Raw genomic sequence first — 27,530 nt, forward strand, 5'->3', positions numbered from 1 at the left:
ATAGATACGCCACTGTAAAGGAGCGAGACTTAGAAGTGTATCTATAGCATCACCACAGTTAAGGGCATTTTGAATCTTTTCTCTAGCTGAAGTATCTGAGTTCTTAAAGCTATCAATTTATAAAGCTTTTAAGTAATGTTATACAAACATATTTTGACATATGTAAAGACATAGCAACTCTATATACTGATACACCCAACCATGTACTAGTCTGCTAAAAATAAATAAAAACTAAGCTGTTGGTTTTTTGTTTTTTTTACTGAAACCATTAAATCCATTAGACATGTTCAAATTATACTTAGTAGGTTTTACCTTAAGAGTTCATAAATGAGGTAAAGCAGGAGAGCTTTTAGAATTTATTTACCATAAGAAAAAACAACCAAGCAAACAGAATTATCAAGGTCTAGATGTAAAGAACTTACCGTCCCTGACTGTGGCATTGCAAAAACATCAATCACTCTCACAGTGTAATCATCAACAAATTCCCCGAGCATCAGACCCATAACTTCCATAGGGACACCAGCACGACCATGCTTCAACATCTGGAATTAAGATCAAATGACACTGTGTATTTAACAGGAGGTTCAAGTTTCACTTGGGATAGTTCTTTCTGGTTTTTTTTTTTCTGATCTATAGATAATTTGCAACTGGTACCACTTCTGCAAACTGTGAGGAACTATGAGGTAGTAAAAATAAGCTAAAAAGAAATAATTTTCTTACTCTGAGTGGTCTGAACAGTATTAATTTATTTTAAAAATTAGTCTGATCAGCACCTAAGGAGCACAAGTCCATAAACTGGATTGGTGCCAGGTGCTCTGTCTCCAGCATTATTGACAGATGCAGTACATACACAACACTTACTTTCAGCAGTGCAAGGGAAGAGATATAAACCTGTTCCGCTGTATCGACTGCAGGAGCATCTGTTGGTGGCCCCTACGAAAACAGTAAATAATTATTTCGTCCAACATTTTTATTCTGTAGTTTCCAAAGGTTTTGTTTTCAGTATCACAAAACTTACAGGAAAATCCAGATATAATTGTGCGTTTTAATACTGTTCTTACAAACAAAACCATAAAGAAGCACACTCAAACCCCAAACATTTCCTTAGAACACCTTCCTCCAGTATCTTTTTTTTTTAAACAAGTCACCTACCCATCACCCCCTGCCTCCCCCCACCAAAACAATATCAATCTAAAGAGCAATCTTATAATAATCAGCGAAATAAAAAACCAGCAAGTATTGCACTGGGTACAAACCTGTTACAAGGCATACAGGCTAAGAGTCAGATAAGTTTCCATTAGTCAGCCTTGCTGCAATGCTAACCTTCGTCAGCTGTAAAATACAGCCAGTTCTCCAATTAACTATGTGTTTCTTACAGTGGTGTGAATGTAAATGCTGCTGGGCTAGCATGATTAACTGGCACCAACACAAACAGCAATTTCCCTTTGCTTCATCAGCTTTCAGCTAAAGAGGACTTGCAGATAAAGGCTATGGGAGTACTTTGCAGATACATCGGTACAGTGAGAGAAAAAATGGACCTCCGATCCCTAGGTGGAAAAGCTGTGAACAAAATACTTTGCTCTTTGCCTTATGAGTAGTTATTCAAAAATTAGCACAACTGTCCCAGGTGTGAATGATTGGTTGAAACAGGTTTAGTGTAACTGCTGAAAATGAAAAACACAAGAGGCAGCAGTTTAAATGTTCCTTTCTCGAGAAGCAAGACATATTGCTCTTCCATACAGAATTCCGTACCAGTGCACCTTCTTACAGGCTTCTTACACTGCATTTATTCCTTTAACACTAAATTGTGTACAACAGATTTCCCCTGAAAAGGCAAAAGGCTACTTCTGCACTAAGTGATATCATCTTAGAAGGCCAACAAAGCAACTACGGAGATAAAAGAGGAAAAAAATGGTGCATTTACACTAACATTTTGTTGATTTAGATCTTTGATTCACAGTTATAAGAAAATTGGGAAAAAAAAAAAAAGTTTGAGTAAATTGATTTTTCACTGTGGAAAATTTAAGAACAACATATACCCACATCATCACACAGAAGACAATTATTGACACAAGCCACTGCCTCCTGAAGATAAAACCAGGAACTTAAGTAATCATCATATCAGCTTTGTATAGTAATTGCCCTTTCTGCACACTTTCCCTTTTTACACACAGATGAAAACATCATCTAGTCTTCAGAGTGCTTTAAAGACAGGAATCAAATCCAGTTGTTGGTTTTTTTACCCCAGCATCATAGAATTCCTTCTGGAATTGTCTCCAGATCAAATCTTTTATTTTGAATCCAGTCTTTATATTTTGAAACTCTCATACATGCATGGATCACAACTGCTTCCTAACACTTTTCAACTTTGATTTCCAACTTTGATACTGCTGACCATCAGCTCTTAATATTTGCTTTCCCTCACTTCTTAATACTCATTGCTGATTCTTCTGTCACTTTGGCCTTTCCATCATCCAACAGGCTTAACTTTTCACTTTCTATAATATTCTTGCCAAAGGTCCATTTTTAATCAATTCCACTTCTTCATCAGGTATTTCCCTAAATAACCCAACAGTGAGATGCTCCAGTGGAAAAGTGTTCCTCCAGTACTTAAAATGAGAAACTCTACAAGCAGTTCTATAGAACACACAGAACCAGCACAGGACACCTGAATCACTTATTCCTAATTTACTACAACTAAATTGTCTGACTGCTAAAGCTCCAAATGCCCAATCATTTTGATACTATGTTTTTTTTTCTCCATAAGTAAATTTACTTTCTTAATTCTCTCTCTTCTGCTTTAAGTCTATTTTAAGCGATCTTGTTTTCACTTAGAAGTCTTAATACTCCGGAAAGCCCAAAGACACTATTTCCACTGCTAAAAATATAGCACAGATGAGTTGGGTTCTAATTAAACAAACAAACAATTTATTCATTTGATAACAACCCCTTTCTTCACACATAAAGCTCTCTTCCAATTTTCTACCCGTTCTAGACCAGAGAGGGTCTGATGTGAGAATAAAAGTACAAACACAGTAACCTTCTGCTGTAGGAAGAACCATAACACCATACATACTCTACATTTGTCCCAGACTTTATTTAATATTTCACTGTAAGCAAGCACCCAAATTTAACATTAAGTATTATTTAAAATAAATAGCATTAAAAAAAAAAATCTCCCCAAAACCAGTGTGAGTAGTTCTGTGTTTTCTGGATGTCTAATGCTGATGTTTAATTGAGACTAGCTGCTCAAAAATCAAAAGCTTGACCTGAAGTTTATTTTACATACTCTCCTATATGGAACCTCTCATGTCTGTTAAGATGGCAGATCACACTGACACCTTTCCTGCAGCTGAGGCACTAATCACATCTGTCCCCTATGTTCACAACTTGTAAGAGTTTAATTATTTTTCATAACTTTTCCCATTTTTAAATCTATTTAAAATCAGTCAGTACATTCAACACTTACAGGGAGGAGACAAACATTATTACATTTTGTTTCTGTAATAAGGCAACTAAATTACCTTTAGTTTAAGCAAAGGAGGCAACTACGGCAGGATGCTACCTACTATACTCATTCCTCACATTTCCTTTTTTTATTATTTCTATACTCTTTGGAGCTTTCAAATGCTTGATCACCTCAGTGATAGACCAGAGGGGATATCAAGTATTATACTTTATCAATCCTTTAAGCACTGCATGAGATAGGTTTCAAAAACAGAAACTACTTTATCTTAAAAGTTCTCCTGCCAGAACCCATGCCAAACAATTCATTTTCAGCATAGGAAATATCTCTAATTCATAAAGGAATGCTTTGTTGGGTTTACATCAACTTGCTTAGCATATTTTTTTAAAGCCATGCTATTCAGTGTGAATGACTTTGCACACTAAATGTGAGTTTAAATACTTATATACCAATGTCAACAATAAACATTAGGAGATATTAACTGCAAACTTCACTGTTTCAATTTAAGCACATGCCTGAGCAAGATGATAAAAACTGAAGATTAGCTTCCACTTTTGTCATGCAGTCCAACCAGTTTACTTGAACTCTAAAAAATTAGCTAATTGTAGCATACAATGCAAATATAATCCAGGTTTATTAATTCTCAGTCATATTATAAAATGCAGCAATACTAAGTATTTCTTTGGTCACAGAAGTCTTTTGTGCTAACTTTACTATCTTCTTTAAGTCTGCTCTTTTCTCCTTACAGATAATACTTACCATCTAAATTATGAGAAAATCAAACAATTCATTACACTGTATTATATGTATTTATTTTCATGTTAAAATTCTTTCCTTTGTTTTGCTATAGATTAGAACTCAAAAGAGTTCTGAAATTATTTTGATGTACCCATTCAAGAATTTTGAGGATACAAGGATACATAGGTCAAAACTCATCCAGAATCTATCTTCACAACAGATTTAGTTGCACATTAATTTTCTACCACAGATAATATGGCACAGAAAACACTATACACACACTTGTCTTTCTACAGAAAATTATAAACCCAAAGCTAATCAAATTCTTAACATAAAACTTCTAAGGATTTAGCAGATAAAACCAATCTTGAGTCTTCCAAGTAGTTTACTTGGCTTTAGACAATGCCAGTTTGAAAAGCAGACATTTGGAAACTGGAACAAATTTACTTCCATTTCCAACGACTTCCTTTGCCTTAAATGGCTGATAATCTAACACAGCCCTGCAGTGACTGCTACTGCTCCTGTGTGCTAGATACACGATATGTGGTAGCTAACTAGAGCTAGAAGTTTGCAGATTTTCTTGGCCTGTTTCTGATAGTCTTCATGGAAGTTTATGTATTTCTTTCATGAAGCAGAGGAAGAAAGACTTTATTAACTAATCGCTACATGGAGGCAAAACATTTGACACTGACCTTCCACAGTATGTGCTATTATCACTGTTCATAGACTTCACTGCCTGCCAACTTTAACAAAGGAACACCATCCTTATGAAACAGAGTACCAAATTAAATTAACTGGTGTTGGAAGCCCAAATGAATTATCATTTCTATTTGCAACACAAAATATCTGCTGGTATTTTTGGTTACACTATGGTATCCAAAGAAGGTCAGACAGTTCTCCCACTGCACAGTTGTGTAAGACTGTCCATCTTGCTGCAAAACAGCAGATACTTAATTCTGCCAACCCACAGCTTTACTGTATGATTTCTTTAGGAAATAGAGAAAAATGGGATTTGTAAGATGCAAAGAATATTGAACATTTTTTCCAAGCATTCCTGTATAAGCTGAATACAGCAATTACTAAAATAAAGAAAAAATTCTAAAAAAAATTTTTTAAATGATGTTATTGTGCTAGTAACTGAAAATCAATGTTTTTTTCTAAATCAACTATACATGCAGCCAGTCAGTTAAATGAGCTGCCTGATGGCCAGCCAGCTCATAAAGCCCAACCAAACTCTGGTTATATTTTTGTGTAGAATGGCAGAATCCCAGTTTCAATAATAGTTACTACCATTTCAATTAAAACAGTTACTTTTCTTAATATTTTTCAATAGGACTTGTAATAGAAAAGAGTCATGTTCAAGATATGAACAGAAGATTACATTGTAAAATTATGCAAGATGCTATTTCTGTTTCAAACAGTTAGATGATCCTATATAAAAAGCAGTCCTTTACTTGGGCAGCCCTTGTTGACTAAGTGTTAAAGGCATTTGCCATTCTAACAGGATAAAAACTAACGCCTTGAAGTGTTATCTACTCAGGCCTTTTAGCAAATTTGTTAACACCTTTAGGTATATTACTCCACCTTTCTCTTAGTGTGAACTGGTATCAATTATTTAACCAATTTTATTATGTTATTAAAATAACTGCTGATTAAATGTGAACTAAAGTGTCATTTTAGAGCACTGCTCTTTATATGTACTACTTTACATTTATTCGAATAGGTACAGAAAATGGCCTTGACTAATTGCACAAGTAACTGAGAAATATTCCACAAATGGAGATGCTTTCTAATGTTTAAATGGATCTTCAACACCATTTTGGTGTCATACAAATAGCACTAAAGATGATTTTAAAATACATCATAGCTGTTTCAACAAAGCAACTCCATTTTGCAGTGGCAACTGTAATAAAGACAGTGAACTACGGCACTGTAAAGCAAATCATAGCTTTATTGCACCAAACAGCTGTGCAATATTTCTTTGTAAAAAGAATTGCTACAATAGTTACTATTTTTATTTTTGCAATTGGAACAATTTAAACATGAACACAGAACACACAAGCAAACACTGACCACTATAGTGTTTATATCTTTCTCAGTAAGGTAAAAAAGAACCTTTTAATAGTTTAATTTTGTGAGTATTAAACAACTAGTGTGAAAAACAAGCTGCATGTAAACTATTTCTACTGCCTCTGCTTCAATGACTAGCTGAGGCAACCTGTTATAGGAGGTGTTAATTGGCAATAGGAGTACAAGTCAGAAGCATGTTCCCCATCGTCCTAACCCAGCAAGGCTAGGTCATTAAAGTGGAAATGAATTCTTTCATGCCGACTTAACCCTTTCAGTGCATATTTTCAGCTGTTACATCTAGAGACAATCAAGAAAGGTTAACTAAAAAAAAAAAGACAGAAAAAAACTCGCATTACTTCATAATTTAAAGAAGTATTCACCCCACCTTTTTCTTCACTATCCTTGTATTCCTCCTCCAAAGTAAGTACTTCCAATAATCACTGCATTTATTACCCACATAATAAATAGAAGAAGGGGAGATAGGAAACTGGGGTATAAATGCAATGACAGTAATTATAAAATAACATCACATTAGAGGATGCGTCAAAAGATCAGGCACTTAGTGAGCTTATAACTGTTGGTTTGTGGAGGGAAATCAAATGGTGGGCATACATCTTGGTATGAGGGAAAAGAGCATTACAAAATACTACCTGCAGAGAGGACACAAACTCAAGCAAGCCTGCAGAGGAGACCAAGGTATTAGTGATAATAAAAAGACCTAAAAAGTTCACTAGAGTACCACTGCTCTTCTCTACTTACCCTTTGTCAGTAAGTGGTATAACGTGATGATATACTGACATAAAGAATAAATGATTTCTCAGATCAGCATAGTGCTTTTTACACATTGCTAGCTCTAAAAATCTAAACAAAATGACGACTATGGAGCCATTTTTCCTGTACTGAGACAATACCAATATTAAATATTATACCAGAGAAAATATCAACTGATATTCCATCAGTGGAAATGGTGAAGGGAGTAAGCCATATTCCGGGATCCCAATGGTTCTAGCAACACTGTCACGACAGGTACCATAAGCCATATATTGCATTTTCTGCAGGATAGTAAGATAACATGTCATGATAGAGAAAATCATCCCATTCATAAGAAAATATTTAAAAATAATAGTTCATAAAAAGGGAAAAATATTTTACTTTGCACTGTGAACCATATACTACTTGGTAGCAATTTCAAGTTTCATTGCAGTTTTCTAGATAGTACCACACACAATTTTTCAGTTAGTTCCACATCAACAGGATTGTATTTTGAAGCTAGCATTATGTCTAAACAGTTTGTATGTTTAGGCCCATTTTTATACCAATTATAATCAAGCATACATAACAGACCACAAAATACCATAAGTCTAAACAAACAGCCTAGATTTCTGAAAGGATCACATTGTCTTGTTACACCATATGTCAGATGAAATAGAAATTGTAGTATTATGCTCAGTCTCATAGACAGTCTCATAGACTCCAAAATGAAGCAAGGAAACTAGGGAAATACTATGGCATCATTTAAATTAAAAATGTGGGGGGGAAAAAAACCCAAAACCCCCAAAAAATCAGGCTAGATAATTAACCTGCCTCAGTACATTTTACAAAATCCTGTGTCCTAAAAAAGAGTTTATACAGGTTCACACTTACATGAGAACTTCATAAACAGCAATATGATGGAATTTTAAGAAAAAAGGAAAGAAAAGAAGCCACAAAAGTTTAGCTAATGTTTCTATCCTACTCAGCTATCAGTAATCCCTCTTCCATTTCATGGAAGAGGTACAGTAATACACCAAAATTGGCACATGCAGGATTTCCCATATACCTGTGTAACACAATGTGTTTTCCTTATCTATTTGCCCAAATTGTCAAAACTTAAAAGGTCTTTTACAAAAAACAGCATCCCTGTTTTCCAATACCACCATTGAAAATATTCTCCAAGACTGAGGCTTAAAGTTTTCTAAGAAAACAAAACACAACCAGGATTTGGCATCAAATAATGCTAACTGAATTTATTTTGAAATCAGGTAAATTTAGTTTTACTGCAATTTACTTTAGAGAATGTCATTCAACTTTACCTAGTTTTTATTAGAAAGAAATATTCATTACCCAATATTAACATGTATTCATGACAAAGTTATTTATATATACCATCTTGATGCAATTTGCAATAGTCAGACCTTGTGCAATGTTGCCAACACAACCACTGCATTAGTTGTAATTTTTCCTGGCTCTAGCATTTCCTCTCTATCCCATACAATCTACAAAATCATTGGGACACACAAAAAAAATCAAAGGAAAACACGGTGTATCACTGCAGTTAGTATTCTTTATTACCAAGTATAGTGACAATTTGGACTAGATAAGCTTTAAAGGTCCCTTCCAACTCAAACCATTCCAAGCCATAAAATGAAGGACGCAAGACAAAACCTCAGGATGTTGTCCACTGAAATAACTATTGCCTTTCACAACTTCAAGCTACTGGGAAAAAAAGAAAAACCAGAAAATACAAAGGTTAGTTTCACTCCAGAATAAATCCAGGACTAACCATTTATCTACTCCTAGTACCATTACAGAAGTTATTAGGATTTGAAATGAGAGCCTCAAGACCGGTAAGTCAGAATTGGTATTTTGTCTGCTTCCAGAAGTCTTGCTCTAATGCAGATTTTTAATTACTTTATTCTAGACACAGTTCTGCCATGAAGGCAAGGTAGTACTTTGTACAGCAGAACAGTTAAAAGTGATTTACTTAATACATAAAATAATGCACTGGGTTCTGTATGCCTTCAGGATGGTTGTGGAGAGATGGTTCTCTGGAGACAAGCAGGTGGACTGGGAGACTCAGTGGCAACATGTAGAAGGTTATTTGTTTGTTGCAGTTTTCACACGCAAACAAAAAAAGCCCCACAAAAACAAAACCCATACCACTATTAATACAAGAACAACACTACAAATTTCCAGGAAAATTGTAGAGGAGTCTTCTACAGGAAGACAACACAAGCCTTTGTTCAAAGGTCCTGCATGATACAATATTAAGTTACAATTAAGCAATGTAACTTAATATTGAACAGTATGAAATTTCAGAAAGAGGAAATAATTTCCAAGATAAATAAACTAAATTGATCACTGTAAGGGGCTTCTTTGCTGCTTACAGAAAGGAACATTACAAGTAAAAAGTTGTAACACAAAAGGCTGTAAGATGTCTGCTCTTGTTTAGTCTTTTTTCCCCCCCCCTGTTCTTTCTCATTATGGCTGCACTCATTTCCTTGTCCAAGCGCCTTTGTCTTTTCTGGGGAAAGTCGGCTGGACCACACTTGTAATTAAATTGGAGAGAAACTAATTGCCTAATTAATAGAAATAAGGAAGTTTAAGATTTGAGGCCAAGAAGAGGAAGCTAAAATTGGTTTCCAGAGTTCACAGGAAAATAGTATATTAGAGGAAGCTGATAATGCTCAGGCACTTATTTATTTTTAGTTTCATGTTTGTGATTATTATGTAAAGTATCACGGTGGTGCAGCCCATCATACTTTAAGGCAGCTTCTGTATCACAAAGTATGCATTCATTTTAACTATCATATGACTGTTCTTAAAGAAATTCTAGCATGTTTCTCTCTGTCTCTCCCATTAGCACTTTCAGACAAAAGTCACTTATAATCACATAATTGTGTTTCAAGTGTAGAAGAACTACACCCAGGCTTCAGCAATCCCCAACAACTTTAAAATAAACCTACAATTCCCATGGAGCTCTCACTTTCTCCAGTGTAAGTAAGCAGACCCAAACCACACTGGTACCCTAAATTTGAAGCTTTCAGTTCAACAGCCCTGTATTACAACACTAACCAATGCAGTAAAATACTCCAGGAAATAAAAGTAAAAGAGGACAGTTTACTGTATCTAAGATGTTCTTTTCCTCCTTTTTCCGTTTCTCACGGAGAAAATTTTTTTCTCTTTAAACATGTTGATAGCTTCTGGGGACAAGAAGAACTGGAATAACCTACTCATATTGTACACCATTTCATCTACTAAGAGGTATACTGAAATTTGAGAAATACTAACATTCTTAGTACTTGAGAATTATGCTGGAAAATGTCTCAGAAGCAATGATACAGAAATGATGTGCAATTTTAAGAGCTATAATTCAGTTTTATTTTCCTGGCAGAGTTATTTCAAAAGTAGTATCTGAAGCTTCAAATGAAGAAGACAATAAATAGTGTATTATCACAAGTCCCACCATATAAAGCATCTATGTGGAGACACAGGAAGGAGTCATGCAAATGCAACAGATAAGATACCAAAACACTCTATAGGTTTCCAAAGGAAAAAGGGCTTCATTAAAGGCAACACATTTGCACCCTTCAAACTAGACACCAACCTGTTCCAAGAATCAATTAACCAAAACAATTTTCAATAAGATATTAAGGTGTTGCAGATTTTTCTGGTTGGGTTTTGGGTTTTTTTTTTGGGGGGGGGGAGGGGGGGGGAAGTGGGGGTGTTTGTTTGAGTTTGTTTTGGTTTTGAGGTTATTTGTTGCTGCTGGTGGGTTTTGGTTTGGTTTACAAGGAATTTCAGGATGCACATTAGCCAGCTAGAAAACATCATTTACTTTAAGACACACATCAGCTTAATGAAGCAAATCAAGCAGACTTGCATTTAATTGTTAATTAGGGATGATCTACACTGAGTCTGACCCTCCTTCACCTGCCAGATCTCCATCTCTTATTCTGAAGCCCTGCAGAATACCGAGCCAGTAGTGCTCTTTTCTAATAGCCATCCTGGCTAGATCAGCAGAGGAAACAGAACTTTAGATCAGTGGCAGGTCTCCCAAGTTCCCACAGTGCCACAGATTTACTAAATGGGATCAGCATGTTCTAAAAAGCTATGATAATATGAGGGAAAAAGGTTCCACAGCATCAAGCAGTGCGATGCTTGAAACCTCATAATCAAAGTGACAGTTTTCAAGTGCCATTTACAATGCCCTAATCTGGAAACATCCCAGCTAACCCATCTGATCAACTGTTTCACAGATGGAAGCACTTGATGGCTAATTGGCAAGTCCATTACTCAAATAAAATAGCTATCTGCACTTTTATTTTCTATATTCCAAGTCAAGGTGTAAAAACTCCTTGTAAGACACAAGTCACTTCTCAGTCACTCCCTCCATCCCCATTTGGATGTTTTCCCTTTCCCTCTGATATAAATTATGTTAGGTCAGAAATACAAAATCAGTTTTATTTTCAATTTATTGCACTAGAATTTTCAAAAAATTATCAAGTAATGAAAAATTATTTCAACAGCATTTTAAATTAATTAATTATTTCACTGCTTCCTATCACATCTGGATTCAGATAAACAGGATGTGTTAGCACGGACAAGAACTTGTACAGCTTGGATTATTGTTCTGCAAGTGTTGCAGAGTGAAAGCTCTACTAAAAATGCACTTAATTTGCTCACTCTTAAATGGTATCCAGTAAGATTGCCTAATAAAGGCATATGTGGAACTGATTTCACTAGCAAACAATAGTTCACTTACAAAATGAAGAGGAGTGTTTCTCCAAATTCCTGCCTGGTACATGCAGAAGAATGCTTTTACATACCCCACAAAGCCTGTTAATTTGTCTGCAGCAAATGTACAATGCAAAGCTAAGTATTAAATCATTAGTGAAATTCTGTGATAGGAACTATTTCAGGGCATTGAACAGGAAGATTAAAAAAAAAAAAAAAAAAAAAGAACCAGGAAAGGGAAGATAATAAAACAAAAAGAAACAAAAAATTTACAAACATGACAAAAGGCGTGATGAGAAAGAGAAGAGATCACAGAGGAGAAAGAAAACAAAGACATTGCCAAAATCCAAACTCACATGAACCATAGAAGTGAAATTAAAGCAATAAGCATTTTGTTAGGGACATCACAACATTTTCAAATTTTAATTGCTCCCCTCATCTTTTTAAAAGAAAACTTCAATTGCTCATTCTTCTTATATGCATATCATACAGGAGAAAAAAGCCTAGAAAAGCCTACTATACCAGGCATGTAAGACACAATTTCTGCATGAAGCAGAGTTGCAAAGAAGGGTTTATTTATTGTATTAAGTTCAAAACTAAACTTGGTTACCTTCCCATACAACAAAACCAACAAAGCTAATGACAAGTTTGCTGCCAAAAAATACTGTAGATGGCTTATGTGATGCCAAAAGCTACCAAATTCTCTTCCCTCCTCCCTCATCCACCTGCTGCCCCATGAAGCCCGTGCTTGGCTCATCTAAGACAAAAAGAGAGGAAATGGCTCAAAATTTTTAAGCTACAAGCCACCTGAAGGAAAGTTTATAGCTGAAATATCACTTGAAGATCAATTCCTTCAAGTTTTGTTTATAATCCACAGGAAGACAGACTTAGGGTTTTAGCCCCAGCCACATCTGGACAGTTCAACATCAGCCACTCAACAGCACACCACATGAGCAAGTAGTGAGAAAAGAGTAATTAATTCACTGAATGCAGCTTTCAAGTGGAATACGAGACACTAAAAGACTTGAAGAGAAAGCTGCAAAAATATGAATCCAAGAGCACTTGGGACAACACATTTGAGTTAATAACCCTGGATATACATACACTCTGGGGAGGGAAAGGCTGGAGAGCAGCCCTCTGGAAAGGGATCTGTGGGTTCTGGTCAACAGCAAGTTGAACATGAGCCAACAGTGTACCCTGGTAGCCAGGAAGGCAAACCAAGTCCTGGGGTGCAATAAGCAAGACATTGCTACCTGGTCAAAGGAGGAGATTGTCCCACTTTACTCTGCACTGGTGCAGTCCAATCTCGAGTACTGTGTGCAGTGTTGGGTGCCACAGCACAAAAAGGATAGAGAGCTACTAGAGAGTGTCCAGAGGAGGGCTACAGGGATGGTGAAGGGTTTAGAAGGAAAGCCATAAGATGAGTGGCTAAAGGCGCTTGGTATGTTCAGCCTGGAGAAGTCTGAGGGGAGACCTCATCTCAGCTTACTGCTTCCTCAACTAGGGAAGGAGAAGAAGCAGGCACTGACCTCTTCTCTCTGGTGATCAACATTATGACTCGAAGGAATGGTAGGAAGATGTGTGGGGGAAAGTTTAGGTTAGATATGAGGAAAAAGTTTTTCACCCAGAGGATGGTTGGGCACCGGAACAGGCTCCCCAGGGAATGAGTTATGGCACCAAGCCTGCCTGAGTTCAAGAAGCATTTGGATGATGCTCTCAGGCACATGGTGTGATTCTTGGGGTGCCCTACACAGGGACAGGAGTTGGACTTGATGATCCTGGTGGGTCCTTTCCAAACCAGCAGATAAGTTTGAAAATGAAGAACAAACAAAAAACAACCCACAAAACCAAAAGCAAACAAACCAAAACAATAAGATGTGGTTCTACCAAGGGGAAAGAGCTGAGTAAGTTCCACTGAAGGAGCGAAGGCAAGTTGGTGAGAAAATTTTCATTGGTAGAGATCAAACAGGAACTGTGCTGACCAAGCATTTGCTGTTAGTTGAACAGTAGTTACAAAAGCAAATCAGAGTGCTAGTAGACCTTATGTGATGCAGTCCTCTTGCTAAGCAAACCCTCAGTTAAAAGAAGAAAAAAAAAATTAAAAAATCCCCAAATTGTGTTATAAAATTACTCTGGCAATCACAGAATGGTTTGGGGGTGGCTTAAAGATCATACAGTTCTACCTCTATGATCCTCCCCACTAGACCAGGTTGTTCAAAGCCTAATCCAACCTGACTTAGAACACTTCAAGGGAGGGGTATCCACAACTTCTCTGGGCTGTTTCTTCATAATACCCAATGTAAATCTACCCACTTTCAGCTTGAAACCATCACCCCTTGTCCTACCACTTCATGCCCTTGTAAAAAAGTCCCTATCCAGCTCTCCTGCAGGCTCCTTGAAGTACTGGAAGGTGTTCTAAGCTCTCTCTGGAGCCTTCTCTTCACCAGGCTGTCTTCACAGGAGAGGTGCTTCAGCCCTCTGAACATCTCTGTGGCCATCCTCTGGACATGCTCCATGTCTTTCTTACGTTAAGGACCTCAGAACCAGATGCCATACTCCTGGTGTGGCCTCACAAGAGCAGAGTAGAGGAGAATCACCACCCTCAGCCTGCTGGTCATGCTTCTTTTCATGCAGCCCAAGATACTGTTGGCTTTCTGGGCTGCAAGCACACATTGCTGGCTCAGGCTGAGCATCAATCAACAGCCCCAAGTCCTCCCCTCAGGGCTGCTCTCAATCCATTGTCTGCCAAGCTTGTGTTTGTACTTGGAATCACCCCAACCCATGTGCAGGACCTTGCACTTGGTTTTGTTGAATGCTTCTCTTTCTATAAGACTATACACAGAAATGATTCTTATGTTAGCAAGAATGACTCACTCAATGGATATTTTTACTTTGTTCAACCTTAAAAGCAAAACCTCTAAAGAAAGAACAACTATGACACACCAATAAGAAAACCAAAAAGCTTTGTTCAGGTCTTCAAAATACTCTAATGCAGACAAATGGACAAATTATGTCCAAGAAATATCTGACTTCTCTCTTTCACCTCAATGCAATCTGATTCACTCTGGATTATCTTGCAATCTCAATTAGCAATCAATATTCAGAAGAGAAGTTTGATCATCCATTGAAGCACCAAATTTTAAGGACACAAAATTACTTTTTGCAAAGCCTTTCTGCTGATTGAGTAAACCAAAAGACTAGGAAAGTAAAGTTATCCAGTGCAAGCAACAACTTTCATAAAGAGCAACTCAGTTTTCTGCCTTTGCTTTTTTTAATTCAACACTTATTCATCAACTCATTTAAGAGACAATTCCATATTTAAATGAACGTGGAGCAGCTTTGCAGGCCAAAGCTGTCTCAAGAGTTCAGCGAGCTGCTTCTTAATGTTATGTTCTATTGTCTGCCACAATTTTCTATCAAGCTTTAAGTTAAAACTGAGAAATTCAGAAGCAGCAGAGAGTTAGCTGTAAATTTGAAAAACAGCTTTAATATGCGTCAAGTTCAGAGAGGACTAAGAAGTGAAAGCTTGAGTGATTAGACTGCGCAGATGTTAAAAAAATGAAGTCATGAAGCAGGCTGGCAGCTCAGAGAACAAGAGAAATAACTTTAAGAAAGTGAAACTAAAAATAACTGAGGGCTGCTTGAACATTCACTAAGAGAGCGTGAATAGAATTTTAGCTATAAAAAGGGGAAAAAATTATGCATCAAAAGTTACAAGCTTATTTGGCAAAATACCTAGAGGCTGTAAATCAGCTTAGAATATTTCACCAAATACTTCAATATTAAACCACTCCTTTTGTAGCTATACTGGACACAAACACACTACACACAACCAAAAGCATCTGTGGGTTCAGCATTTCAATCATCCCAGAAACAAACTCTCATACACATCATGAAGCCTGAGACAAACAGATCCGATTTCTCCAGAGAAACAAGAGTCTGGATTAGCAACTCAGAACAGCCCCAGAGGTAGATGAGGAAAGCAGAAAAAAGCCAACTACTGCAGCCAGCCAAGACTATGAAGGAAATCACAGTGGAGCCCTTTCCTTAAGGAAATACATCTTCCTGCAAGCTTCAAAGAAGTTCCTATTTTTTTTCCTTGTATCCACAGTAGTTGGCACAATGTAGTAAAATCAGCTTGGTTTTATTTTTGAAGACTGCTGGCTGCACCAGTTGGACAAGGTAAAGAGCACTGTCACTTGGTTCTAGTTGTGGGAGAAGTCATACAGCGTGTGTAGGTCTCCCACTGGAACACGACAGCTGGCAGGGAGACCTTTTGGCTCAGCAGTGTTACAGAAGTGAAGACAACAGAAGACACAATAAAACACACATATAGGTGATTACAGCTACCTGCAAGTGATAAATTCAGCTGACATTACTTCTGAAATTTTACATATACTTCAGTATTTCATAATGTCCATCACAATGCCAAGGAAATTAAATATATAATTTATAAAGGAGCAAGTGGGTATGCTCAGCCTTTTAGATCAATCTTCATGTTCTGAAAATCCATGTTATTGGAAATGAACTTCTATTTTATTATGTTTCTGGTGCTTTTCAATCTAAACTGGAAAACGTTCAAACACCAAACAAAAGATTTAAAAACATTTTTTAACCTTGTGCCAACATAAGTTAATACTGAAAAAAACTCTGTTGGGCTGAGTGACAATGATTTGCATACACTTACACAGCATCTCTAGAGTCAGAGATTATGACCATAAACTATTTTGGGTTTTTTTTAATGCTGTTTTTAAATATAACATAAAGAATACCCCAAGATTAATATTAAAGAGAAGATATTGACAAGCAAAATACTAACCTGTCCCAGCCCAGGCATACCTCCTCCAAGTCGCAGAAGTCTATCCATATTTCTAGAAAAACAGAAACAAAGGAAAAATGTTCCCAAATGTTTACTAAATTGCTATCTATATAATTCACCTTCAGACACTCAGTATGTCAAAAATATTGGTGGTAATTACAACACAACATCAGACTTCCTGTTAATTAACACCACATATTAATTCAAGAAGCTGTCTTCCATGCTAATTAACAGACCTTGTTTTATTGCTTTGGTTTTGGGCTATCCCCATTTCTGAAGAAGACTACTCTCATCAAACTTTTCAAAACTTTCCTATCAGTTAATTGGGGGATTTTTGTTACTGCTTAATAACATCACCTCATCCAGGAACTTACGAGATATACAAAGAAGTTTACTCTGATTTCTTCAGAAAGCATCAATAAAAATGTGAAAGTAAGGATTTTAGCATCCTCATTAGTAAGTTCTGCACTAATTAACTTACAGCTTGTCAGTTACCATCAAAACTACATGTGAAAGACACTGAGCAGATTATGGATCTCTGAATTAGCATCAAAAGCTTTTTTTTTAATGAATTCATTATACTAAAAGAAATACTGTAAAGTAAACATACAATGTGTATATAGTTAGAACACTAGTGACAGTACACTCATTTAATACATTCCCAGTGATGTATGTGACATTGCTTTAGTGCAAGATTTTTCCAATCAATGCAAGTCATTACATTTAAAAAAGCTTTTCTATCTTGCAACTTTCAAAGGAGCAATCTCAAGGAATAAGAATTGTTAAGGTGCCCAAATAAAAAAAAATACATTCTTCATTTCTCAGCAGATTATTCACTTTCTATTCTTGAAAAGAGATCTATTATTTAATTGTGGATATAACTAAGAGTTCTAGCTCAGCTGTAACAGACCTTTATCTTGCTTACTTGGCTTTTACAACTTTGGTTTTATAATACAAAACTCAGTGACAAAATAAAAAAACAGTACTGAATATTCCTTTTTAAACCACTGCTTTCAGCAAATCAAGACATTTACAAGGGTTACAAAAATTACTAAATTCTACTGGCTTATTCTGTTTGTGAAATGGAAGATAAAAAGTAAAGCATCAGAAACTATAATCTTAATTACACAAGTTTTAATACAAAACACAAAACCTGTTCAGCTGATAGAAGAGCAACCAAGAACATCAAGAAATGACATTTCCAAAATACACTCATCCTCCACATAGATGTTACATTACACATAACAAAATTATATACCTAATTTCAACAGACTGCATTAACGATACTAATTCAAGATCTTCTTCTAAAATTAATTATGTACAACAACTTTTAATTTTGCACTGTATATTAAACATAAAAGTCTTTACATTGAACGGAAATGTCATCTCATTAATTCTTCTGAAATTTGCTACCATTTTTACTGGTTAGATACTAACAGGCTTTGTTTCAGGCTTTCTGAAGTTTTACAGAAATACTTCAAGCTTCTTGTTAACACTCAAAGAGGCAGAATTTGAACCAACGACTTGATGAGATTCTTTAACTCCTACTTTAATTAAGTATGGAATGTCACCCATTTCAAACAATATTTAAGACACACGAATCAATAACACTTGTTCTAACAAGCTATTAGCTTCATTTCATTTACCTCCTTGATTTTGTGCCACATTCAAATCCAACAACTACAGCTTCAACTAACAATAACTACTTTCTTAAAGTTACCTTGGCACTATATAAATTAAAAAGGAAATAAAGGGTCAATGGTAATGCTTTTCTTTTCAGTCACTGAAACCAAGCTTCTTTACTACAGGCAAAAGCTGCACACAAAGTGCATAGAGTTTTCTACCCTTAACTACAACAATTTCAAATCACGTGTAAGATTTCCATGGAAAGGTTAAACTGCTGTTTAAAGCTATTATGTAAGCACATGGTAAATGACTTCAATAAAAGTTACAAGTACAAATATAACATCAAACACATCTCATTTTACCCCTCTGTGGTAGATACTCCTCCATTGAAACCCACAATGATTCATCTTTCATGACACTAATGAGGGATGAAGAGTAGCTAAGAAGTAGATATCAACTACTAAAATTATGACTTTAATCAATTGTGGTTGTACATTTATTTTAAGAAACTCAGTCTCTACAACTGGCAACTATAAAATTGGCCCCTCCTACTACAGCAACTTCCATAAGCTGATGTGTACCTCTGCACAGTTAAGAAATAATATTGAAAACCAAAACCTATTAACTTTAGCAGGTGAAAAGCAACAGCTATTTCCAGTTCATTAATATTGTATTTACATCATCTGTTCCAGTTTCTAACCTAACAGAATAGTACATCATTTACAGAAGAACAAACTATTTATCAGCATAACTTTCCAGGTTTAGGAGCAAGAAAATCTCATTGTTTTACAGAACTGAAGAAATGTAACATTTCCTGCTTGACTATCAGACTAGCCACTGAATTGAAGATGTTCAGATTTTCAAGCCAATAGTACAGAGAAAAAAATCTCCACTAACCAGTTCTAAATGTACTGCAAATTATTTCACAAGCGCCATGGATTGACTCTGGTTAGAGCTTTGGCAACTGATACTTTACTTTCTCATTTGTAACTGAAGGTGTGGGTTATGGTGTATCTAGACCTAAACATATTTGTTTGTATAAACATCTGAAAAAATTCAGGTCAGTGATCCAAATTAAACCCAATCTTAACGTTTACTAATCTACTGTGCCCAAATATTATTTAATAAATGGAATTTATGTATGAAGTAATGTTTTTGTAAACTTCAGAACAGCTTGAGCTGGGGGTTTTTTTTAGACCTTAATTAAGATAACTTAAGCATTTACAAGTAAAAGAAATACACATTTCTAACCTGGTGCTCAGCAAGAGGTGACTGCAGAACAAACTCAGGAGCAGCTCCTACTTTTTGACTATAAAGATATTGCCAGAAGGTCTCTTTCCTATAGGAGAAAATAGAAAGAAGGGGAAGGGTAGAAAACCAGTAAAATTTAGAAACAGCAGTAACACATGTAAAAAACCAAGCAAACAAAAAAACAAAAAACCAACAAAAAAGCCCACAAAAAAACACCAAAACATTACGTCAATGATCTGTGAAAGGACAAGGGACCATTGAGGAATAACCTAAAGACTGTTTTTTGTTTGGGTTTTTTTTTCTGTTTCTTTTTTTGTTTGTTTGTACCATATAATTATTCCAAGTGGTAGGTGCCATGTCTTGCACAAGTATCTACAACACTAAAAGAAGCTTCCAAGTTTCCCAAAATTACTTGGAAGTACTAAGCATTTTAGCAACCTGTTTAAGCATTTTAAAGCTAATCAATAATTTAAAATGCTGTTAGAAACTGAAACTATGGTCCTTTATTACTATTCTAGAAGATTTTGCTGGAGTTAGGATGACCTAAGGACAAAGGAGAGGAGCAGTCCTGCTTATTTCTTCAAGTGTAATTGGTGTCACTGGGAAAGTCCCAGAGGCCCTTAGGTTTGCCTGAATTCTGGTTGAGAAAGGCTACTTAACATTCAGCCTTGGAGTTAAAAGTCCTGTTATCCTCCTCCCAGAGAACAATGCCCATTAATTGCATCTACTCAGTCACTTGTAGTGCAGTGTTTTAAAACAGATCCTTTAAATGATCTGTGGCCATGATTTGATAGACATTTTTTTTCAATGTCAACGTTAACATAAGGAGCAGTGGGGAAGCTGCTGCTGCTGCTTACCAACTTGATGCTGCTTTCTCAGTACTGCCAGAACAGCCATTTGTGCAGCCTTGCAGTAAACTGATAGGCTAACAAAAATGTTGTTTTTAACCCTGTTCACTTCACTTCTCTGGAGGAATCACACTGCATCCCAGAAACAGTTGTCTTAGCATAGAAGAAAAAGATGTCTTGGAAGAGATGATCTGCTTCACTTGATAACCCTGATTCCATAAGACATTTACATCAAATCAATCTCTAAGCTAAAGCTGCCCAAAGCTTTGGGGCTTGGGCTTTTTCTGTGGGTTTTTTTTTTTTTGGTTTGGTTTGGTCCAGTACCTGAGGTAATTTAAGAGACTATTCTGGACCTCATCTCAAAGGACACAAGAGCAAAGGAAGATGCATTAATCTTCCTGGAAAGCTGAAGGATAAAAAACAAGTCCGAGTGTCTCAGCTGAGACCAGCTGGGGTGGAATTCCACTTACCAGTCAGGAGTTGTTACATTACTGTAGCTTTTACTCGGGGAAATTAATCAGGAGAGATTAAATCAGAGGACCACAACAGCCAGAACTTAATACAGGCTGCAACAGAATTTCAGCCAGTTCACAAGCAGGCTTCAGAGTTGCAGCCCAATTGACTTTTAGCCAGCTGCCCAGCCAGGGGTCTTGCATTCCCTTGACCACCTCTTATAAAGATATTCAAGAAACAAATCTCTGCAAGTGTTGTGGGTTCCCTGCAGAAGGCACACAACCTGGTAATTTACAGTTGAGAAATTTTCCCCTTTCTGCTGCAAAGTGCAAAAGGTTAAGTTTTGATTATACACTTTCTGGTTGTTTTTCCTATATACACTCACACACTTGCATAAATACATAAGAGCACAGAAACTAAACAAGTAGTTCACAGTAAACCCTGCTTCCTTTCCTTCCAAAGTCAGCAAAAGGTATTTTGATATTTCCTTCTGTCTGCAAGGAGTTCACAGTCTCTGTTTAAAGAGAAGCTTCAAGAAATTAGTATTTGTAGCAAACAAAAGACTGCAGAAGATCAGTTAAAATCATAACAAACTTGCATTTTGGTGCATTGAAGAATGTGGGTTACAAGAACTCATCATTGAAATCAATGTGGCCACTGATGATGGTTTATTAAAAAAAAAAAAGTTAAGCAGCTTCTCTACTTGTGGATGTACATGACTGCAAAACTCCAGTCACAGGATGGTATTAAAAAAAATTTTTTTTAAAAATCAAAATTTCCATAATTGCAATTTTCTTTTAACTGCTCTGGCCCCCAAAGGGAAAAGGCTGAGGTTATTACTAATGCAGTGGAAGTATACATAGAGCATCTTAAAACTGATCTGAAAACAGAATATTTTTTTTTAAATGCCATGTCTTATATTTGTTCATAATACTACAGTTAGGTAACTGCAATAACTGGCAAGAGCTGACCATTTCAAGAACACAGCTTCACCATTCAGTTGCTGGTTATAACTTTCAAGTTGCTCAAATGTTGACTTAAATGATGACTTCTAATGGCGAAAACATTTTCCTTAGGTAACATGGGGATGAAATTATATAAATTTATTATGCACAAGTGTATACATATAGGTATAAACCAATAGCTACTGTGCTTATACTTGGCATGTCTCAGCATGTATTTTGAAATAAAGTTGAAACACAGTCTTAAATTACTGTCTCTCTTTGCATGAGACACATGAGTTTCACACTACAGTGCACTATTTTTATCTAGCATTAACACTCCATGATGAGATCCCTCAAGGAAACAGGGTTCTCCTAGGTTGACAATTTTGAGTTAGGGGAAAAAAAAAAAAAAAAAAAAAATCGAAATTAGCTTCAACATACATGGAAGAGAAAACACTGGCTACTAAACTGCCCTATTTGAGGGGAGTATCAAACTAGGCTCAGGTGGCAGCAATTTACTCCACACTTTGCAATTTGTAGACTGACTTCATGCAAATCATTTCATCTTTGGTAAACTCAGTTTCTCCACCTGAGACTACATACTAAGCTGTATAACCACTTCTAGATCTACTGTTGAGAAGTTCCACATAGTAGATGGATTAATTAAATTACTGACTCAATTAAATATTAATAATTTTAAAATTAATGTAGTTAACTATTTTCCTTTAGCAACTAAAGAAATCGATTTTTGGTTTTTTGCTGCAACAATTTCCACTTCACTAAGGATGGCAAAGGGCTACTAAAGTAAATTGGTTTGGGGATTGCACCTTGCAGAGAAACACCGTTTCACCAAGAAAAGTACAAAAACTCCCTGCAGGCAAAGTAATCCAGCACTGAAGGAAACACTTCAACCACAACAGACACTTCACATACGAAAACCAGGGGCCGAGTCTATCTTCTCATATATTTTGTGTGAAAAGAAAAAAAAAATACCAATAATTTTCAGTAATCTGATCATTAAAGCTAAAGATTAACCCTGCCATGAATGAATGCAGCCTCGGCAATGCAAGTCCAGAGCTACATTACTATTTTGTTTCCATAATGTGCTCAGCTCTACAAACCCGAGTTTCTGTACTGTATGGACCTGAATGCCAAGGGACCTTGCTGAACAATGCAAGTTAGCAATGCAAGTCAACTTCTTGGACTCTGTTTTCTGATTTCCAGTGCCACAGCAAACTAAATTCTACTACATTCACTGCTGAGATGGAGTTACCAAAGTGACCCAGACCTAACCAGACTGCTCTTGAGCTAATTAAATACATCCAGAGTAAACTCACAGGCAAGGGAAGATTTATTAAAAAAACAAAACAACACAACAAAAACACACCAGCACAGAAACACAAAAATCATTTTATTCTATACCTGAAGTAATGAGCTTTTCTGAAATTTGCAGGAGGGATAAACACACAACCGTTGCAGAACCAACCCCTGCGACCAACTACTGCAAGTACTCATCACACCAATTTTCTATTATTCAAAGTCTACCTGTCCTCTCCCATCATCCCAGATATTATGGGATAATTGTAGCTGCTATTAGTACACACTCCATGTGTGTCAAGGTTGAATTATTTCCAAGGAAGTTTACAAACCAACTTATAATCTGGTACTATTTAACGTTAATTTTGAAGTATGCTCTAAGTTCTCATTTTCTTAGCCACAGATATCAAAAGAATACCCCTGATGTTGCATCTTATAACAGCTGATAAAACACAAATTTGACATTAAGCTACTGTCAAAACCTAGTTGCTCAAAGTCACATTACGTGATTCAGAACCAATTCACTTGAAAGAAAATTTCTGAATTTCTTTACAAACACAGATTTTTTTCCTTGTTTCCACAACACAAGTTCACAAACTGCTCTTCTCAACAGAAATCTTCCAGGTATACTCCCTATAGCTAATGTATCTAGCACACCTTATACTCACAGAGGGTGAAAGTTTTAACTAGTACAAAGCTGTCAGACTTTTCAGCTTGCCTAGTGCCTTTTCAGCCATACATAGCTTTCAAAAACGTTGGCATATTTTTTCCTGAAATATAGTCAATCCCCGTTGTTTTTCGGGTTTTCTACAGTGTAGAAGTTGTACAACTTTAATGAATGACATCACCACACTTTCAGATTTGTCAGCTGTTTACAAGAATCCACCTACATCCCATAAATTTGTTCCGAAAACAAAACACAAGCCTGCTGCACCATTCCTAACACAGATTAAAGATTTCTTCACATATCCCTGCCAGTGCTTGGCCTCTGCCTACACGTCCCCCCTCCCTCCCTAACTCGACTTGTACGCTGCTGGGGATCGTCGCAACGCTTCGCTGGAGAAACAGCAGCGTTTCAATCTGTGAAGTCCCTCTGATGGGTAACAGATTGCTGCTGCCCGCAGAAGAAACTGGCGCTCGGAGATTCAGCCTGCCGCACTTGGCGCCCCGAGACACCCCCAGCCAGCGCCTGCAGCCCCCCCAACCACGACGGCTGCTCTCGGCCGGGCAGGAGGCAGGGCCGCAACGGGACAGTGAGGCGCCGAGGCCCAGGCTGGCTGCTCCAGCGCCGGGCGCTCGCCCTGCACCGCTGCCCAGGGCCCGGCCGCCTCGCTCCGCCTGCTCGCAGTCTCCCCACCCCAGCACCGCCGCGGCCCGAAACCAGAACAAACATGGGCATGCACGGCCGACCTTATGGGGCCCGGCCCGGCCCGACCCCCGCCCTGGCCGGTGCCCCACGGGGAAATAAAACGCTCCCCGGGGCTTCCAGCCCAGCCCCGACCCCCCCTCCGAGGCAAGGGACGGCGCCGCTCCTCTCCTCACCGCCCGCCTGCCCTTCCGGCGCTCGGGCCCAGTCCCCGCGGGCCCCGCTCCGGCTGCCGCCATGCAGAGGCCGCCCCGCGCCGCAGCGAGGCCTCCACGGGCTGCCCCGGTCCCCCGGGGATCCCTGTAAGGAGGACGCCCGCCCCGTCGGGCCCTCACCTCACGTGGAGCCCTCCCCGGCCGCGCCGCCTGGGCCCGGGCCGCCGTGAATCAGCCGGATTTCATTCAAACCGAGTCCGCCCAGGCCGCCGCGACGACTTCCCGGTTCAAAGGGCACGCGACGGGGGCTTCCGGTCCCTCAGGCCGGGAAGGGGGAGGCGGGGGGTGGTGATGGGGGGGAGCTGGGTGCCATGGCAACGCAGGGCGCCCGGGGATGGCGCGTGCCGGCGGTGGGCCCGCGCTTTGCGATCGCGCCCGGGAGCGGGTGCGGCCGTTAAACCGCCCTCTGCCCCGGCCGTTAAACCGCCCTCTGCCCCGCTGCGGGCGGTGTCGGCCTCTCTCCCCGGGGCGGGGCAACTAAGGAGGCCTCTCCTGGCTGTCAGGGGCACGTAGGCCGCAGCGGCCCCCTTCCGTGTAGGCCTCCCAGCCCCAGGGACGGCGAAACCGGAGAGCGAGTTGTGGCCTTGGTCTGAGGTCACCGAGAGCCTGGTGGCGTTAGTGAGAAGGCATCTGAGATGCTCCTGAGGCCGTGGGATGCTATGGTCTTGCCACCGTTGTCCATTGTGCTTTCTGGATTGTGCACTGCCATCCGTTTGTCACTGCCACTCGGAGCTTTGAGGAAAAGAGACCTTCAGAGGGACGTCGTCTCTTAAGTGACACTGAATGGACAGTGGCATGTGCTGAGCTGAAGGAATTGAACTGCTTTGCTGTGAACTGCTCTGGGTTAACTTTGTCCATACCTCAAAATCAATTTGCAGTAAAATAACTGAAAACAATTTGCTCAAATAACTGAGCAATAGGTTGGCAGAACCAGCGACCGTGTAATCAAATCAGTAAAAGAGTTATTGTAGTAGGAACAGTACCAAATGTACTCCTCTCAAAAATGTTACAGAAAATACAATTTAGAGAAGAGTAATGAGAATAGTCATATGTATAAAAACAGCAAAACAAAAACTGAAGAGTCAGAATTTTTGCTGTATGAAGAAGACAGGAAATAATGAGATGAAACCATGCATGGTGATGAATGATGCAAAGAAGCAACTGGAATTTCTATTACTATGTTAACACAAGAAAAAACACTTGTAAAGAGGAAAATAGAAGGCAAAGGAAGTATCTTTCAATTCGTTAATGTAGAATCATAGAATCATGTAGCTTAGAAAAGACCTTAAAAGATAATTGTGTCTAGCCATAAATTTAACACTTCCAAGTCATGTTGTGGAAATCAGTGCCTCAGGAACTTACCATGGCTAAAACAATACAATATCTTTAGAAGTTCATTTATATCTAGTTACTGAAATATTAAAAATATTTTAGAAAGTATTGGACAACTTGAGAACCCATAAAAGCTTATTAGGGCTGTGTATAAAGTTTCTGTCATGAATGACCAAGAGAAACCATTATTAGTTTTTGAAAGCTCCTTTAAGGATTAAGAATGTGATATTGGAAGATGGTCAGCATTTTCTGCTCATAGACAACTACATGGAAGCAGGGGAAAAGTTGTTATGTTACAAATCATACTGAAATAACCTCAGATAGATATAGTCACCCCTTCCATGACACTCTAGCAGACCCAGAAATCTAGGGTTTTATACTGTGATGTGTAAAATTAATCAGAAGAAAGAGAAATTGGATTACCATGATACCTGCTATTCTGCTTTTTATTTGGCAGGCCAATCTTTCTGAAAAACAATATTCCTATAATTGTGTCTTACACCCATTTTCATATCTCTGCTAGGCTGAGGGAATCACAAGAATTAAAATTTACAAGAGATTCTGAAGCCAAAGGCTTAAAATGTTGTTTGTCAATAACTTATTTTTCGTTTTACTAAAGCAAAATCTTTAGTATCACTGCAGACAGGGTGAAATTATTAAAAAAAAAAAAAAATGTATGAAATGTATGTGTGTGTGTCTGTGTGTACATTTATTTTTGTCTGATACAAAAGAAAACTGGCACTTTGCTTCAAACAGGCTGTTATGTTCTTTCCTGTTTTAACCTGGCAAAACTTATCTAAACATTAACTAAAACGAATTACATATTTTCCTGATGCATACTCTGTTTTCAAGACTAATCCTTGTGTTCCTCCGTGTTCACTGGAATACTGACACTGTAATGAGAAAAACATATTTTGATTATCACTCTGCTGTCAGATGTCTTTAAGGAACTTCTGGAAAAAGAAACAAAAATATTTATGATAAGTGAGCATTCCACTGGCTTAATATGTATCATAAGGAAAAGCAAGATAGAGCTGTAGGGCTTACCTATACCCACTGACTATACCTATACCTATACCTATACCTATACCTATACCTATACCTATACCTATACCTATACCTATACCTATACCTATACCTATACCCACTGACTTAAATGAGCAATGTAATTCCAAACCATGTGAAGATTTGCCCTTCTCCTCTGAAATACAAAGAGAAACTTTTGCTGATTGAGGATGGTAATGAGACTTGGACACCAGAGCGAAAAGAGTAGACATGTTTTACTGGTGATACCTAAATGATACATCCAACTAAGAAAAGTACAGAACAAAACACCTAAAGCATCCAGGTAGAAAATATATAGGATAACACATCAAATCATTACTACATAAAAGAATAGTGATTGAGAACACTTCATCGTCATGCATCACGTGGTGATGCATGCATTAGCTTCATCCTGAGCTGCAGTCTCTGGAGTGCCCCAGTTGCAGCAAGGATTTGGGGAACCCTTCCCGGCAAGAGGGAAAATCCTACAGGGTACGTACAGCCATAGGTGAGGCACCCAGAGTCACTGCAAGAGGGTCCAGCCC

At 37.9% G+C, this 27,530-nt stretch overlaps 1 protein-coding gene across 1 annotated transcript in view; it reads right to left on the bottom strand.

The window, feature by feature from the left end:
• Positions 1-26,607, bottom strand: part of PSMD14 (proteasome 26S subunit, non-ATPase 14) — a 49,903-nt gene extending 23,296 nt beyond the window's left edge. The window contains exons 1-5 of the mRNA XM_071747546.1: positions 24,730-26,607; positions 19,467-19,554; positions 16,590-16,641; positions 862-933; positions 423-542 (exon numbers count right to left, since the gene is read on the bottom strand). Coding sequence (XP_071603647.1) covers positions 423-542; positions 862-933; positions 16,590-16,637 — 240 coding nt within the window. The 5' untranslated portion in view covers positions 16,638-16,641; positions 19,467-19,554; positions 24,730-26,607. The remainder of the gene's footprint in view (positions 1-422; positions 543-861; positions 934-16,589; positions 16,642-19,466; positions 19,555-24,729) is intronic.
• Positions 26,608-27,530: the final 923 nt, after the last annotated feature.

The sequence above is a fragment of the Heliangelus exortis genome, chromosome 6, assembly GCF_036169615.1.
Source record: "Heliangelus exortis chromosome 6, bHelExo1.hap1, whole genome shotgun sequence".
Lineage (NCBI taxonomy): Eukaryota > Metazoa > Chordata > Aves > Apodiformes > Trochilidae > Heliangelus > Heliangelus exortis.